At 59.5% G+C, this 16,012-nt stretch overlaps 2 protein-coding genes across 11 annotated transcripts in view; one reads left to right on the top strand and one right to left on the bottom strand.

Moving 5' to 3' along the window:
* RBFOX3 (RNA binding fox-1 homolog 3) overlaps positions 1 to 16,012 on the top strand; it is a 140,515-nt gene that overhangs the window by 435 nt on the left and 124,068 nt on the right. For 3 of the 10 annotated variants that reach the window (XM_048323816.1, XM_048323814.1, XM_048323815.1), the window contains exon 1: positions 495 to 755. The exons of 1 other annotated variant lie outside the window; for it this stretch is intronic. The gene's annotated coding sequence lies outside the window, so the exon portion shown is untranslated. Of the gene's footprint in view, positions 1 to 486; positions 756 to 16,012 lie in introns of those variants that run through there. 6 more of the 10 variants (XM_048323811.1, XM_048323800.1, XM_048323808.1 and 3 more) reach the window with 4 other exon arrangements.
* Positions 5,939 to 11,613, bottom strand: ENPP7 (ectonucleotide pyrophosphatase/phosphodiesterase 7). Its single transcript, XM_048323819.1, has 6 exons — positions 11,367 to 11,613; positions 9,963 to 10,108; positions 8,551 to 9,171; positions 7,807 to 8,020; positions 6,851 to 6,949; positions 5,939 to 6,456 (listed from the first exon to the last, which is right to left on the bottom strand). The coding sequence occupies exons 1-5, from the start codon at positions 11,611 to 11,613 to the stop codon at positions 6,861 to 6,863; spliced, it is 1,317 nt and encodes a 438-aa protein (XP_048179776.1). The 3' UTR covers positions 5,939 to 6,456; positions 6,851 to 6,860.

Below are 16,012 nucleotides of genomic sequence, written 5' to 3'. Positions count from 1 at the left end.
GTGTGCGACCCCTCCTCTTCCTCCCGCGCGGGGGCGGCCGCTGCCCGGCCGGAGCGGGGACAATGGGGTGGCCCGGCCCGGGGCTTTGTTTCCCCGGGCAGCGCAGGGGGGGTTCCCCGGCCGGCCCCGCGGGGGATCCCCCCGGTCCGACCCCGCGAGGGATTCCTGCTGCGAGGACCCGGGCTCCGACTCTCGCGTCCGGGGTCCCTTCTGGGGACAAAGCACCCTGGGGCTGGGGCAGCCAGCGCTGGTCCCCGCCGGGCCGGAACAGGCGGCAGCAGTACCGGCACGTTTTAGTTCTAAAATAGTTGATTATAATAGAATAAAAGATTTCCCAGGGGGGTGGGCCGGTTGTGACCCTCGCGCGGTGCCGGCTCGCAGCTCGGTACCGCCCGGCCCACGATCTCTCCCGAGCCGCACTACCGGGGGTGCGGCGGCACCGACCGCGCCGGCACCGCACGCACCGAGGCGTGCAGGGCTGCGTGAGGAGCTGCTGCACGGCGGTTGTGCGCTGTGGGCGTGGAAGGATGAAATATGGTGCTTTACAGGCATGGAAGAAGATGAGTCAGCACCTCAGGGAGTTTTCCTCCGCGGGCCCGGAGCCTGCCGTTAACCGTGCGGGAGCCGCAGGGATATGAATTGCCGTCGCCCCGGCGCCTGGGTGCCCGCGGCGCGCAGGGACTGAGCAGGAGCCGGACGGGCCATGGGGTGTCCTGCGTGGGGCCTCGCCCGCACCCCGGGCACTGCCGTCTCCGGTAAGCGATGCCGGGTTTAGCGATGCCGGGTTTAGCGATGCCGGGTTTCGTGATGCTGGGTTTAGAAAAGCATTTGGAGCTGCAGCGGGTGCGTTGCGCTGTCCCCGCTGCGGGGGAATGTCACCACGGGGACCCTCTGTATGAGGGAATGAGAAACCGGACTGACTCGGGCTCTGCGGGATGTGGACGTGCCTGGGGTGCTGGGTCGATGCCAGGGGGTTGTCCTGGGCCGGGCGCTGTCACCTTTCATTGTTTTCTTTGACAATTACCGCCGCCGTTCGCTGACGAGAAGAGCTGTAGGAGCATTTTTTTAGCCGAAGGTGACACAGAATTGTAACACAGCGCCGCACTTTTTGTTTGAGTTCATTTACCTTCTGCCAGCTCGGCTCTTTGTGTGCGACACCTCTTAGATTTTAGAAAAAGCCCGGTGTGACCTCCCATTCCTGTGTGCCTGAGCCGTGCACAGACAGCCCGGCATCACCGTGGCGTGGGTGCAGCCCAGGGCATGAGGAGCCGGTGGGGCCCTCCTGGCTGCAGGGATGCGGCTCTGAGAGATGACCCCTGCCGGGAATGAGCCCTGATTCGGGTGATGCTGGGTGAGCTCCTCTCCCTGCTGCCCCTCAGTGCTGCTGTTCCTGTGCTCCCCACGAGGATGCAGGGCTAGGGTCGCTGTTCTCTCCCTTGCCGGGGCCGGGAAGGGAAGGCCGTGTGAGTGGAGAGGCTCCATCCGCTGCCTGCTGAGCTGGCGAGGGACTGGGGGTCAGAAGTGGGAGCAGCCTATGACATTCGTGCCTCTTTAGGGACCACAGCGTTTGTGGGGCTGTGCCATCAGCATTGTCCCTGGTCCCTTGTGGGGTCTCTGAATGATCTCTAATGCTGCTCAGCCCCCATGCCACGTGTCCTGTTCCTGCTGAGGGTGAAAAGGACTGTGCTGCTCTCTGGGCTGGAAATCTCCTTTTTCCTCCCAGGGGTTTACTAAAAACTGATCCTGGGCAGTCCCTGGGCTGCCGTGGGCTCCATGCTTTTTACCTCTGGCAGAGTGGGGTATCCCCAGGGCTTCTGGGATGTCCTGTTTCCACTTGGTCAGCCAGAGGAGACCATCCCAGCCATGGAGCTTCCCTGGGCATTGCTGGCCGGAGCCGCCGCAGGGGCTGCACCAGCTGGGGCTGCTGACTGGGGCAGGACGAGATGCCCCCCACTGCTTCCAAAGCTGTGGCTCCACCTGCGAGTGCCTTTTTGATAAATTCAGTGTTTCCCATCCCCGACAGGGACTTCACCTTTCTGGAGAAACTCAGGAATATGCAGTGAACAGCTTGGCCCCGTGTTCCTGCTGAGCAAAGTGACAGCGGGGCCAATAAATTCACCAATCACCACGAAAACTGTTGTCATTTTAAAAATGAGAGTCAGACCCCTGAACTAATCTGATGGAACATGATTTTGTAGCTTTTCCCAAGTACGCCAGGCATCCCAGGAATGCCGTGCATCCTGTGTTACGTCTGTAGCAGGGGCTGTCAGGCTGAAGTGGGGGTTTGGTGTCGGAGGAAGGGACAGGGAACTGAGTCCCCTTTGCCTGTTGAGGGGGAAGGGGCTGTGCTGCTCCCTGGACTGGAAATCTGTATTCTATACCCAGGGGTTTACTGGGAGCTAGTTCTGGGCACCCCTGGGCTGCTGTGGGCTCTGTGCTTTCTGCCCATCCTGTCAGGCCGAGTGAAGGACGTGGCTGCTTTCTGGGGGCTTGTGGAGCCCTGGCCCGGTAGGTCCAGGGTGGGGGTCAAGGTCCAGGGTTGGGATCAAGGCCGTGGGTGTTCCCACAGGGCCCCTGGCCTCTGTTTTGGTGCTGAACCCCCCCCAGAGCAGGTGCATTCCCTCCAGCTCCGTGGGACCCCCATGCCAGAGGTGACGGGGGTGCCTGAGGAGGGGTGTGATGTCCCTGACTTCAGAGGGTGAGGCTGGGGCCAGCCCAGGGAACAGCTGGGCCATGGTGGCCATGTTTGTTGTGGGCAAATGGTGGCTGTTTTTCCCAAGGCATCAGCCAATCAGAGCCAATCTGTGTCAGCAGCACAGAGATCTGCATATCATTTGGGTACTGCAGCCGGCTATGGAGCTGTGCAGCTTCCAGGATGGGGTGGCCGGGGACCACATCGGGTCTGGGTCCTGTGGCCGTGTGCGGGAGCCATAGGGGCACGTGCCATCCCCAGACCAGGCATTTTGTGAGGCAGCAGTGTCCCCACACACCATGTGCCATAAATAAATACGTGTCCTTGTATGTTTGTTGTTATGTTCCCATCCCGGAGTGGTTGGGACCCCTGGGCAGCGAGCAGCTTCCCAGTGCAGGAAAAAGAAAAGGAAGCAAATGGTGTGGAAATGCATGGCAAATTGGGATGCAATACACAGCGGGGCTCTCCCTGCTGCGTGACCCCCAGCCCGAGGAGGGGGGCGGTGGGGAATGAATTACGTGGGGATGGGAGGGTGGGAGGAGACGCAGGGATCAGGCAGCGACTGTGTCCGGGCAAGGCCGGGCTGGGCTTTGGCCTTTGTCATTGGGAAATGTTTGGTGAAAATGCCGTGCACTGCCAATGCACAAGGTATGAGGAGCAACGGGAAGGGCTGGGAAAGGCTCAAAGGACATGCAAAATTTGACAGTTTTGGGTTTTCCTTGGAAGAGGCCGGGCTAGAGATGGCTCCTGGGCTGGGGAGCAGGGAGCAGGAGCCGCTTTAGGTTCTGTGTGTCTGTGGGGTTAAAACTCGCACCCACTGCGGGAAGGATCCGTCTCATCTGTCTGGCCTGGGACATCGAAGCATCCATCAGCCCGGGGCACGTTGTCAGGGGCACGAGGGGATCGTGAGATTTCGGTGTGTGACGTGCATCCCTTGGAGCATCCCTTGGAGCATCCCTTGGAGCATCCCTGCGCGTTGTGGTGCAGCCAGAGCCGCAGTGGGTGCTGGGGAGTGCCCCGGGCCCGGCGGCAGCCGGGGGTGGTTCCCTCAGGACCGAGGAGCAGATCCCTCCCCGCGGGAGCCACCGGGGCACTGATGGCCCCGGGGCAGCGGCCGGCGCTGGGCGAGGGGCTGGTGGCCGCGGGTTTGGGGAGATGCTCCGGGCCGGGGTTTTACCGTGAGCTGCTTCCCCCGCCCGCGCCGGGAGCTCGGGGCGCTGCTCGGGAGCCCTCGGCCGCCGGCTGCCGGTACTGCACCGGCACAGCGCCGCTGGGGACACCGCTGGGGCGGGGGGCGGCGGGACGGAGCAACAGGAGCGGGTCTTGGGCCAGCGAGGGGGATCCCCCAGCTCCCCCGTGCCCAGAAGCACCGGGCTCGGAGGATGATCCGTGCTGGAAGTGCAGCTGGATCAACACCGTGTCCAGCGCGTTGCATTCGGCTGCCCCGAGTGAAAACAGCCGCACCTCGGTGCGTCTCATGGCAAACCCTGTGACTGAAGGGCAATGGAAACCTTCCTGCAGGGATATGTCAGGGTTCAACCTTTCTCCAGGATGGTCCCTTCCTCACCATGGATTTTTCTGGCAGAGCTCTGTCTCACCCAAATGCTGCTGGTTGAGTCAGGAACTCAATTCCTGTTCCCAGTTGAGGAAAAATCAGCTCTCAGATGAGGATTTGTGTCAGGAGGTTGGTCACTACAAACTCCATGTTCCCTGTGTGAGTCTGGGAACCAGACTGGGACCAGCCCTCTGAGCACCGCAGCTTCTCAGCACTTAGAGGCTTATAAAAAAGAGGGAGAGGGACGTTTTAAATGGGCAGAGAGTGATAGGACAGGGAAGTGGTTTTAAACTTCAGAGAGGAGAGATTCAGGTTAAATGTTAGGAGGAAATTCTCGTCTGTGAGGGTGGGGAGGCCCTGGCCCAGGTGCCCAGGGAAGCTGTGGTTGCCCCATCCCTGAAGCATCCAAGGCCAGGCTGGACAGGGTTTGGAGCAACCTGGGATAAGTGGAAGGTGTCCATAAGTGGAAGGTGTCCCTGCCCATGGCAGGGGGTGGAATGAGAATGGGCTTTAAGGTCCCTTCCAACCTAAACCATTCCATGGGTTTGTGATCCTGCTCTGTACCTGCTGGGCACCCTGGGCATGAGGACACTCAGAGCCTGGTTCCAGTGGGTTCTGAGCTCTGCAGGCTCTGCCAGGATCTCCAGGATAGCAACTTCCCAACAGAGCTGGCTGCCTCTGCCCGTAGAATGTGCATGGCTGTGCTGACCTGCATGGGAACTCCCAAGGTCAGCAGCAGGATAACTGGGAGGGTTTCTGTGCACTCCTACCATTAATACCAATTTCAATGGCGTGCACAGCGCTGGCCATGCTCCCCTTTCAGAGCCTCCCTGCTCCTGCTGCCGCCCTGACCCCCACCCCAGCACAGTTTCAAGCCAAACATTTTCTTCCTGTTTTTCTGAGGGTGCGGCTCTTGTTTCATCTCCTTGGGTGAAGCCGATGCAGTGAGCGAGTCTCTATGGCAACAGATGTTTATCGAGCCCCTGAGATGAGGCACAGGGTTGGGGAAAGGCACCACAGCATCTGGGAGGGGTCTGGGGGTGCTGGAATGCCCCCCTGGAGGGGCCGGAATGGGGGCTGCTGGATGGGGGGTGTCTTGCTCCCTGTCCCCTAAGCCCCAGCCTGGCTGAGGGACCCTGCGCTGCTTCCTGCAGAGGGAGGTTTGGATTTGTACAGGGGCTTTTGCCTCAGCTCTGCTGTGGAGAGGTCCCGGGAGCCTGGCACAATCGGCCCAGGCTCTGCCAGCCCCGGCTCAGGAACTGCAGGGCTGGGAGTTTGCTGTAAGCTGGGGGGTCCTGGCCCTGGCACTGCCACATTCCCTGTCTCTCCAAAATACACCAACTCCCCTCCCAGAGCTCCCAGGAGCTGACTCGGCTGCAGTTGGGGCGGGTCTCAGCAGTTCTGCCATGGAGCAGCGCAGCCAGGCCCATCCTGGCTGCAGATTTGCTGCTCAGGGGTGCATAGGTGGCATTTCCCAGTTCTGTCCACAGCCAAAAGCACAGGCTGGTGCTGAGGGCACCCGGGGCTCTTGGGGCAGGAGTTGGAAGTGCTGATTGACTTTGGGATGCTGCCGAGGCTTCCGGGCTGGGGGTGCCATGGCCAGCCCTGCTCTGTGGCCAGCAGAGACGAATGGGGCCTCCCTGTCTCCTCCGCAGGTCCAGGCTGAGCGTGAGTGAGGCTTTCAGGGGAGGCTCCCAGCACACTCTGGACACCGTTTTAATTAGTTTAGATACTCAGCATGTATCAGCTGCCTCTGCTCCAAAGCCACCTTGGAGCTGTTCTGCCTCCCGCAGCTGCGGTGATGCAAACGTGGGGTGACCGTGTCAGGGTCAGGCTGTGCCTCAGTGCCGCCTTCCACAGCGCTGCATCCTGGCCTCACCCCAAAGCCTGGGAGAGGCGTCTCCCCCGGGGACTCAGTCATGCCGGAGGAGCGCGGGTCAGTAATTTAGAGAGGTTTTGGGAATTCTGTCCAATTCCCTGAGCCTGGGACTGGTTGTCTTTGTGAGCCATGTCCTTTCCCATCTTGCCACGTGTTCTGGTAGAGTTGCCTGGAGCTTGGGGGCTGCCAGAACAGGAGAGCACAGCGCTGCTGGTGCTCGTTTCAGGTCTCTGCAGCCTGTAGGTATTGGCTGGAGGCGCGCCGTGCTGGAAGTGCCAGGGAATCAGATTGGGAGTTACTTGTTCTGGTGGTTCTCTGGACAAATTTGCACTGTGAAAGCAAGTGACAAACTCTGGTCGTGCAGCCACACACAGGCACGTGCAGAGCCACGAACAGTGAAGGATTCACCCTTCGTGGTTGCTCATGCCACGGTCCAGACCTGGCTGCACACAGAGGACAGAGGGGACAGGACGGGGGCAGTGGCAGGGTCCAAGAGGGTGCCCACCCCTTCTCTTCAGCCCAGCGCATGCCCTGGGTGCTGTCAATGCTGACCCGGGGCAGGAAGAACACAGAGCCCTGCCTGAGGTGTGAAGCCCCTGCTGTGCCCCGCAGGGAGTGGCCTCAGGGGGCTCCACGGACAGACGAAACCCGGGGAGACCACTCCCAAACGGGGCACGTGTTTGCCTGGGTAAGAGTCCTTCCGGGGGTCCTTGGGGTCAGTTACCTGGTGGGGGTTAGAAAACTCCTCCCCAGCATCCCAGAACGAGAGCGAGTCCCAGCATCAGCGGCAGCTTCATGGCGGGATGGAGAGGAGAATCCGAACCTGCCGTGCCGAGAGGAGGGTGAGTGCCAGCCCTGCCCCGGGGCAGCTCCCGCCGCTGGGCCGTGGGACGGGTCACTGCCACCTCCTGCCACCCGTTCTGCTCCCCCCACCCGGCCGGGGAGCAGCTCCGCCCCCGGGGACACGGTGACCTCTGCCCGGTCACCGAGCGCGGGGGCCCGAGCGGCGGAGGGGGTGGGGGGGCACGGGCCGGTGCCCCGGAGCCGCCGCCAGGTGGCGCTGTTCCCGCGGGAATCCCGGCGGAGCGGAGCGGCGCGCTCCCGGTGGCGCTCCCGGTGGCGCTCCCGGTGCCGCTCCCGGTGCGCTCCCGGTGCCGCTCCCGGTGCGCTCTCGGTGCCGCTCCCGGTGCGCTCTCGGTGCCGCTCCCGGTGCCGCTCCCGGTGCCCCTCCCGGTGCCGCTCCCGGTGCCGCTCCCGGTGCCGCTCCCGGTGCGCTCTCGGTGCCGCTCCCGGTGCGCTCCCGGTGCCGCTCCCGGTGGCGCTCCCGGTGGCGCTCCCGGTGCCGCTCCCGGTGCCGCTCCCGGTGCCCCTCCCGGTGCCCCTCCCGGTGCCGCTCCCGGTGCCGCTCCCGGTGCGCTCTCGGTGCCGCTCCCGGTGCGCTCCCGGTGCCGCTCCCGGTGCCGCTCCCGGTGCCGCTCCCGGTGCGCTCCCGGTGCCGCTCCCGGTGCGTTTCCGGTGCCGTTCCCGGTGCCCATCCCGGTGTGCTCCCGGTGCCCATTGCCAGTTCTGGTGTCTGTTGCTGTTCCTAGCGCCCACTGTCACCGCTGGTGCCCACCACCATTCCCGCTGCCCACCATCTCTCCCGCTGCTCACCATTGTTCCCAGTGTCGTCCGATTCATGCAGCATGGGCTTGGTAACCTCCAGAGAGCCGTCGTGGGGTTCGGGGGTGATGCCCAGCAGCTCGCAGAGGAGGGCGTAGACATTAACACTTTCAAAGGGCTCCACCACCAGCTCCTTCTTGAAGGCTGGTCCCACGGCACGGAAGATGGTTTTCATGTTCATGGCCTCATTGTCGAAACCGTGTTCCCCTTTATTGAACTGGACCTTGTACCTCTGTGGGGGAGAGTGAGGATGTGAGCATCCCAACCCCTCTGCCCCCCACATGCCCCCACCTCTCCCACCTCATGCACCACATTCTGCAGCTGCAGGGTTTGATGGTCTGGTTGGTTCCTTTCAGTTTTGGAAGTTGATCTGTTAGTGTTAAACTCTGCAGAAGCTGGCGGTGCCCCCAGGCACTACTCTCAAGCAACTGCATCCTGCAAGTTCCCTCCACATTTTTTTGTCCTGAGGTGCTTCCAATGGCAAGCTGCCTGCTGGCCTTGATGCTGGGCCTTCCCTTAAGTCAGGCTAGGAGAGGGTCCTGCAGTGGATATCTGTATTCATGCAAGTCCTACTCCAGGGTTTCTGGACTTCTCAACAACAGAGGAGGTCTTTACACAAAGAGCTGGAATTTCTGTCTGTGTGTAGGGAGACCAGCTGGCACAAAGGCCTAAAGCTGGGTGGGTGCTGGGGTGCTGTGAGAGGGAGAGGAGTGAGAGGCACATCCCAAAGGACAGTAGGATATGCCTGTGCATACATCTTACCCCGTGGATCACGTAGCCTGGATCGCTGTACAGCAGAAGTGGGGTGATCCGGGAATGGTTGGCATAGTGAAATCTCTTTGGAAACTCTTCTTTCTTGTAAACGTGCAGTTTTGGATGGGCATTTTTCAGGACTGAGTACACGTGCTCTAATTTCCCTTCTTTGGGCACCAGGAGTCCATTTGGTCCATAATCTAAGAGTTCGAAGTCGAGGTCTTTAAATGTGAAGTTGGTCATGTTCCCGATGTGAATCTCGTCTTCTTTTATGACGGTCTCCATGCCGTGGTCAGATGTGATGATGAGGTTGAGGTTTGATTCCAGGCCGCTTTCCCGGATGCGCTGCCTCAAGTAACCGACGGTTCTGTCCACCTGCTTGATCATGTCCTTCCTCTGTGTGGATTCAGGGCCAAACTTGTGTCCTGAGGAGTCTGGCTCCCCGAAGTAGAGCGTGATGAAGTCGAGGTTCTCCACTGTGAACCATTCCATGACGGTGTCGATGCTCTGCCTCCAGTTCGTTTCGTTGCTGTAGTTGAACAATGCAGGTTCCACCAACTTCCTGTGCACTTCTTCCCCTTGGTACTTTGCTTTTGTTCCAGGGAAGTGGATAGAGCCTGTCTTCAAACCCTGCGAGTGGAGGCATTCCATAAACTCACCCGAACTCTCCCGGCAGCGTCCTTCCATCTGTCAGTGCAGCCACCTCCTAACACTATCAGTTCATTCAGTCCCAAATATCTACCTCTGCCTCTAATAAGGTTTTCTTGCTCATTGCCAATTAAAAGTGATTAATTGAAAGCACTGCCCTTGCACCTGGTTCTTCACTGTGTTTTAACACCAGTTGAAACTTTGGAACCAGTGCCTCATTTGCACCTCGCATGGACCCTCTGGCTTTTGACCATCAAGACATTAAGGCATGTTGTATTGAAGTCAGAGGAGCCAATTTGGTGGGTAAATGTGGGCAAAGGTCTTGGGCTGGGTTTCATGTCCTGCTTCAAAGCCAGATTCAGAGCCTGCTGGACTTGCTGCAGTTCCCGGGGAAGAGGGAGCTGGCCCCTAACGCTGCCACCCAACTGCCCTGGATGTGCCTCGGGGTGTATGGAACTCCCAGGCTCAGGATGTTCCCTGAGGAACTGGCTGAGGCTTCTTTAAACAGGAACAGGATAACCTGCTTTATTAATGTCTTAATAAAGCTGAAATGCATCTATTATTTTTTGCTATTTTTAGTAGAACGATCATAATTATTCCTGCCAGTGTCTGGGGATTTCAGTTTTTTGCTGGTCTAATTAGCCTGACGTTCATAGGGAGGCTGGGAACTCATGGCCACTAGGGATCGTGGCTTGCCTGTAGCTTTTCCTGGAGGATGGCAGCTTGGATGGGTCTGTGCAGGGTCTGTGCGTGCGAGGAGGTGCTGCACTTGCCTGTCTCTGGGCAGTGATCCAGATGGGGAGGCTGCCGTTGTCCCACCAGCTGCTTATGCCTTGTGTGGTGTAGTAGGGCAGTTTCACACCTGTTTTGGTGTCGAACCACATGTTATGGATCACCCCGTGGTTCTCCAGGTATCGTCCTGTGGGAGAGGTGAGAGGAGGGGGTGAGCCAGGCTGTGCTGGGAGGGTCTCGCTCCCACACTGGCTGATGGGCTGCCTTTGGGCAGAGGGGACCTTTGGCCTCCCTTTCCTCTTTGCCCCTTCCTACCCTTGCCCTCCACCAGGTGGGGTCCCGGGGCGGGGAGGGAGATGCTGGGGGAACGCTGCTGTGGGTTAGTTGGTGTCTGCTGGGTCTCGCCTGGACCCAGCCAGGCACTGGTGCCACCGGCAGTTGCAGGCCGGTCCCTGCAGGGGCCCATAAACCCGGGCGGGTTCCCGTTAATCTCGTGTTTATCTCATCACGAGGTGTTCAGCTTTCGATGTCGCTCGCAATCTGCGAGGTCAGTGAGCAGAAGTTTCCGTTAGAAGGGAGAGATGCATTTTGACTCTTACATTTTGTGCTATTTTTATTATTCTGGTCCTGAAGAGTGAGCAGTCCCTTCTGTGTGATATCCCCATCCTCCCTCGTATTGACGCTGCCTCCCTGCTTTTGCCCATCAGCAGATTTCATTAGCATGCTCCACTCTTTCATGCCAAGGTTATTAATTAAAATCTTAAATAAGATTAGCTCCAAAATCGATTCTTCAGGAATTCCCCTGGTGCCCTTCCTCCAGCTTGACAGTCTTCTCTCAGCATCCACTCTGTCTTCTTCCCGTAGCCTCTCACTTCCCCGCATTACAGATTTTGTTCTAATCTTTATCTTCTCCATCTTAACTAATGATTTCCCATGTAGCACTGTATCAAATGCACTACTGAAGTCCAGAAGGATTAAATTTAGAACATCTCCCTTGTTTAAAAAATAATTTATCTTATCAAAGGAGGCTATCAGGTTGCTATTTACCTTTGATAAATACAGGTTCTGTTCATGGAATCCCAGAATGGTTTGAGCTGGGAGGGACCTTAAAAACCGTCCCATTCCACCTCTCTACCATGGGACACCTTCCACCATACCAGGCTGACTCCAAGCCCCATCCAGCCTGGCCTTGGACATTTTCAGGGATGGGGCAGCCACAGCTTCTCTAGGAAATCTGTGCCTCACCACCCTACAGGGAAGAATTTCCTTGTGTCTAGTTTAAATCTACCATTTCTGCAGCTCTTGCCTTGTCTCTACTCTAAAGCTCCGTGTGCTGCTGGGTCTGGATGTCTCCTGACCTCGTGTCTTTCACTGACCCATAAGCCTTGACTTTGCCCTTCCCCAGCCCCCGTGCAGCTCCAGCGGCCCGTGGCCGGGACACTCACCGGTCAGCAGCGTGAAGTGGCACGGGCTGGTGAGGGTGATGAAGGCAGGAGTCATGTACTTGGCCTTCACCCCGTCTGCAGCCATCGTGTCGAGGTTGGGGGTGTCCACGTCCTGGTCGTAGTTCCACCGAAAGCCGTCAAAGGACACCAGGAGGAGTTTGCTGCGGTTGGGCTCCTGCTGCAGGGGGATGCATCTTCCTAAGGAGAGGGCAGCAAAGAGGAGCCCCAGTGACAGGAGCATCTTCATGCCCTTGAAGTGGAATAGCCCAGGTGTCTGGAGAGCTCACATAAATACATGCAGGATGGGACTAAGTTCGGTCCTTATCTAATCTTGCAGTTGCTGATCAGGTGTGTGACTTCAGCCAGAGTTTGGTATCAGAAAAAGTGTCTCTTGTTTGTCTTTCTGCAGTAGATTCTCTTAAAGTTCCTTCTGGGTCAAATGCCAAATCTGCCTCTTCCCTCAGCGGTGGTGGTGCTGTTTTGGTGTGTGTGAACAGGGAGGATTGCTGCTGTGGCAGGAGGCTGGGAACTGCCTCCACAGCCCCCCATCCCTCTTGTGGTGTCCTTTCCCCACTCCTGGCTCTCAGTGCCCTGCTCTGTGGTCAACAGTTCAGCCTTAGAAGGCAACTCACGCCCCAGGGCTGCTTGTCCGCCTTGTGATGGGGGCTCAGAGGCTCAGGGATGAGCTTGGATTTACCCAGGGTTTTCCAGTGTGGCTTTGTTGAGCTGCTCACTGGAGAAGGAGGCTCCTCCTTGGATCCTGACCATGCACCAACCCCCAGAGCTGTTCCTGAGGGTGAGTCCAGGTCTGAACCCGCTGTGTCCCATCAGCTCAGCTCTCACTGCCTGGGCTCTGCTGCTCACCACAGGTGATTCTCATCTGCTCGTGCACTGCTGAGCTTTGCTGTATCAGCTTCCCATTGTATCAGTATCTGCTGGTTTATGGTTTGTCTGGGGTTTAGTCATTGCTGACGACTCATTTCTCAGCAAAACTGAGTTTAAGGCTTTTGTAGAGCTATGTAACAGAGGCTGCCTTAGTTCCCTGGGCTCTGAACTCACAACCTTTATGTCTTTGCTAATCTGCCTCTGCTCAGGTTGCAGATTTATTCCTTGGTTCTTTGCTTCCTAATTGCCTGCCACCCTCTCCTCACCCAGCAGAGCCATTTCCACCTGGATTTCCTAACCCTGTCTGGGGTCATTCCTTGGTGTTTCTCCCCAAGGCTGAGCTGGGTAGACGAGTCTCAGGCACATGGGTTTATTCTTCCTGGATGGAATGACAGCCTCTCTGTAGTCCTGAGCATCTCGAGTATTCCCATCTGGACTGATTCGTCAGGGTGCATTGGTGTCTCTTCCAGTGTGGGTATTTCCCCGGTGTGACATGGGATAATCCTGCAAGGGCACTGCGAGAGGTCCAGGTGATCCCAACAGGGGCCTCACGGCTGACACCAGCTGGGAGCACAGCCTTAGGTGTTTGCAGATAGTGGAAATGCCGGGATGGATCCTGCCCTGAGCCCCCAGCCCTGAGATCCAAGCCCTGAGCCGAGTCTCCTGCTAACGGAGGGCGTGGAGTGGGTGCTGGACTAACGGCACCCCAGCACTCCAGTCCCTCAGCTCAGTGGGCCTCTCTGCCAGCCCAGTACCCTCCTCTCCCAGCCTGATGCTGATGTTTACTCAAGGAACTATTTTTTATCAGCATTTGCTGCCCTGGGTCTGATACTGTCCTTCAGCGAGGACAGAGGCTCCTGGCAACACCGAGGGTTTAAAGGGCTCATGATAAAGATGTTATTGCTTGCCAAGCTCATGGAAAGTCCTGAATATTCAGCGTGTTGTTCTGGGGTGGGTCACCAAGTCCCTGTGCCGCTGCTAACAGTGAGGGGAAGGTCCTGATAACGTATCATGTTCATCTGCTCCACTGGGAGGGAAGAGACAAGCGAGAAGGAAGCACCACGCTAATCTCTGAGGAATATTTGATGTCAGGAGTGTTTCAAGGCACATTTTGATATTGGTATCTGAGGAGCACGAGGCACAGATAAAGAACATCACCTTTGGCCAGACTGCCTGGGGACGCTGCGAGCTCCAGCTAAAAGGGCTGATTTTGCACTAACAACACCCCAGGCACTGGTTCTGTGCACGGATGTGCCCAAGGGGCTGTGGCTGCTCTGGGCCCACCATATCTCTGCTCAGCATCCTCTGCAGCACCGGCTCCATGCTGGCAGCACCAATCCTGCATCCTTGGAAACACTCCTGAGAACAGGCAGTGAGCTGCGAGGGCACCACGAGCTGTCAGCCCTGTCCCTGCAAAGGCGTGCTGGGGCTGACACTGTCCATCCTGCACTTGTCCACCAATTAGCTCTGTGAAGACTGATGAAGGGGCTGAAAACAGAGAACACGAGCCCAGGGAAATCTCTTGCCAGTGGAACTGTCCTGCTTGGTGGCCCAGCCTGTTTCCTGCCTTTGGAAAAACTGACGTGCTGAGCACCCCATGGGCAACCCTGCGGCTCCCTACGGCGTGCGGATGGCACGGGCAGTGCTGGGGCAAGTGGCCACTGAGCACCAAGGACTGGATAAGCTCATCAGTGTTACTAAAACCACACTGCCAGGACCGTGTGGTTAAAGCCTAATGCTGCCCCGTGAGCAGAACCAGGAATGCTGTAGCTGTGGGGGTCGGTGTGTGGAGCTGTGCGGGATGGGATGCACCTGGGCAGGTGAGTGGCGTGATGGACATGCACCAAGGAGCAGGGCAGCACTGGCAGGGTGTTGGGTGGAACCAGGAGCAGCCCTGGACTTGGCCCGAGCCCTGAAGCAGATGGAGGGAGGAAGATGCTCCAGCCAAGCAGCTTGGAAAGGCTGGAAAAGAGGAAGGAGGCGGGAAAAGAAGCTTTGAGTGCTGTGGGGGGCTCTTTGGGCAGGACCTGGATGCTGGTACCAGCAGGCAGGAGTTTGAGTCTTACCCCTGAGAAGCTGCTGCCTTGGTGCCTGCGGGAGCCGATGTGGGAGCTGTGGGGTGTCCTGGCGGGTCTGGCCGCGGAGCTGGACTCGGTCTCCAGCGTGGGGGTGACTGCAGAGACCCCCGAAATGGCCCCTTTCCCTCAGCCCCTGCAGTAAAGGGTCGGGCAGCACTCGCGGGGCCGTGGCACCCTGCGCGGAAGCCGCTACGGGCCGGAGCCGCGGGGCCGCCGGGCGCGGGGGGCTCGGAAGGACCCCGGGAGGGACCCCAAGAGGGACCCCAAGAGGGACCCCCGACCCCCCAAGCGCGGCCAGGCCGGGCCGGCAGAGGGCGCTCCGCGGCCGCGGCGGGGTCGGGCGGGGCCGGGGGGTCCCGGGAGCGGCGGGGCGGGGATGGACAGGGGATGGACCGGGGATGGACAGGGGATGGACCGGGGATGGACAGGGGATGGACCGGGGATGGACCGGGGATGGACCGGGGATGGACAGGGGATGGACCGGGGATGGACCGGGGATGGACAGGGGATGGACCGGGGATGGACAGGGGATGGACCGGGGATGGACCGGGGATGGACAGGGGATGGACCGGGGATGGACAGGGGATGGACCGGGGATGGACCGGGGATGGACAGGGGATGGACCGGGGATGGACAGGGGATGGACAGGGGGTGGACCGGGGATGGACAGGGGATGGACCAGGGATGGACCGGGGATGGACAGGGGATGGACCGGGGATGGACAGGGGATGGACCGGGGATGGACCGGGGATGGACAGGGGATGGACCGGGGATGGACCGGGGGATGGACCGGGGATGGACCGGCGATGGACCGGCGATGGACAGGGGATGGACCGGGAATGGACCGGGGGATGGACCGGGGATGGACCGGCGATAGAGGGGGGATGGACCGGGGATGGACAGGGGATGGACAGGGGATGGACCGGGAATGGACAGGGGATGGACAGGGGATGGACCGGCGATGGAGGGGGGATGGACCGGGGATGGACAGGGGATGGACCAGGGGATGGACCAGGGATGGACAGGGAATGGAAGGGGGATGGACAGGGAATGGAAGGGGGATGGACCGGGGATGGACAGGGGATGGACCGGGGATGGACAAGGAATGGAAGGGGGATGGACCGGGGATGGACCGGGGATGGAGTACGTGTCCAGGGCAACAGGAGGGCCAAGAGCACTTCCCGGGATCAGGGGTGGGATTTCACCCCGCTGGGAGAAGGGGGCCCACCCCGGGAGCGATCTCGCGGGACAGCTGCTTTCCTTCCCCTCCCAGGCGTGCACTGAAGCTCTGCCTCGAGCACTGCCCCGGGCTGCAGCGCTCTGAGTCAGCTCTGCCTCCGTGCCTGCTCTGCATCCCCGAGGACTCTCTTCAGGCTGCTCCTCCCTGCTGGCTCGGGGTGGTCGGGCTCTGGCCATCAAATTTGGGCGAATGTGGGAAGGGAGTAGCAGTGGTCAGGACTGAGGGCCACAGCCTTGGAGCGCGGAGCTGGTGTTCAGCACTGGGGTCGGGCTGGCTGGAGGAGCGGGGGGGTTCTGATGGAGCCCGGGGAGGGTCTCATCTCTGAGGCTGAGTCACAGGCAGCGTTGTGAGAAGCCCAAAGGTTCTGCCCACTTGCTGTCTGCCTTCCCCAGCGCTCAATTTGCTCGGGAGTTGAAAATCAAGACACTCTCTCTCTCTCTCTC

This window comes from Corvus hawaiiensis, chromosome 19 (genome assembly GCF_020740725.1).
Source record: "Corvus hawaiiensis isolate bCorHaw1 chromosome 19, bCorHaw1.pri.cur, whole genome shotgun sequence".
NCBI lineage: Eukaryota > Metazoa > Chordata > Aves > Passeriformes > Corvidae > Corvus > Corvus hawaiiensis.
The sequence above is the reverse complement of the archived record's forward strand: the minus strand, read 5'-3'. Positions and strand labels throughout refer to the sequence as shown.

Excerpts from the sequence above, each read along its gene's own strand:
- ENPP7 (XM_048323819.1), bottom strand. The coding sequence starts at position 11,613 with ATGAAGATGCTCCTGTCACTGGGGCTCCTCTTTGCTGCCCTCTCCTTA. Across the intron at positions 9,172-9,962 it reads GGATCACTGCCCAGAGACAG|GGTTTGAAGACAGGCTCTAT; the intron begins GCAAGTGCAGCA and ends CTCCACTCGCAG. Across the intron at positions 6,950-7,806 it reads GGTTACCAAGCCCATGCTGC|GTTCGGATTCTCCTCTCCAT; the intron begins ATGAATCGGACG and ends TCGGCACGGCAG.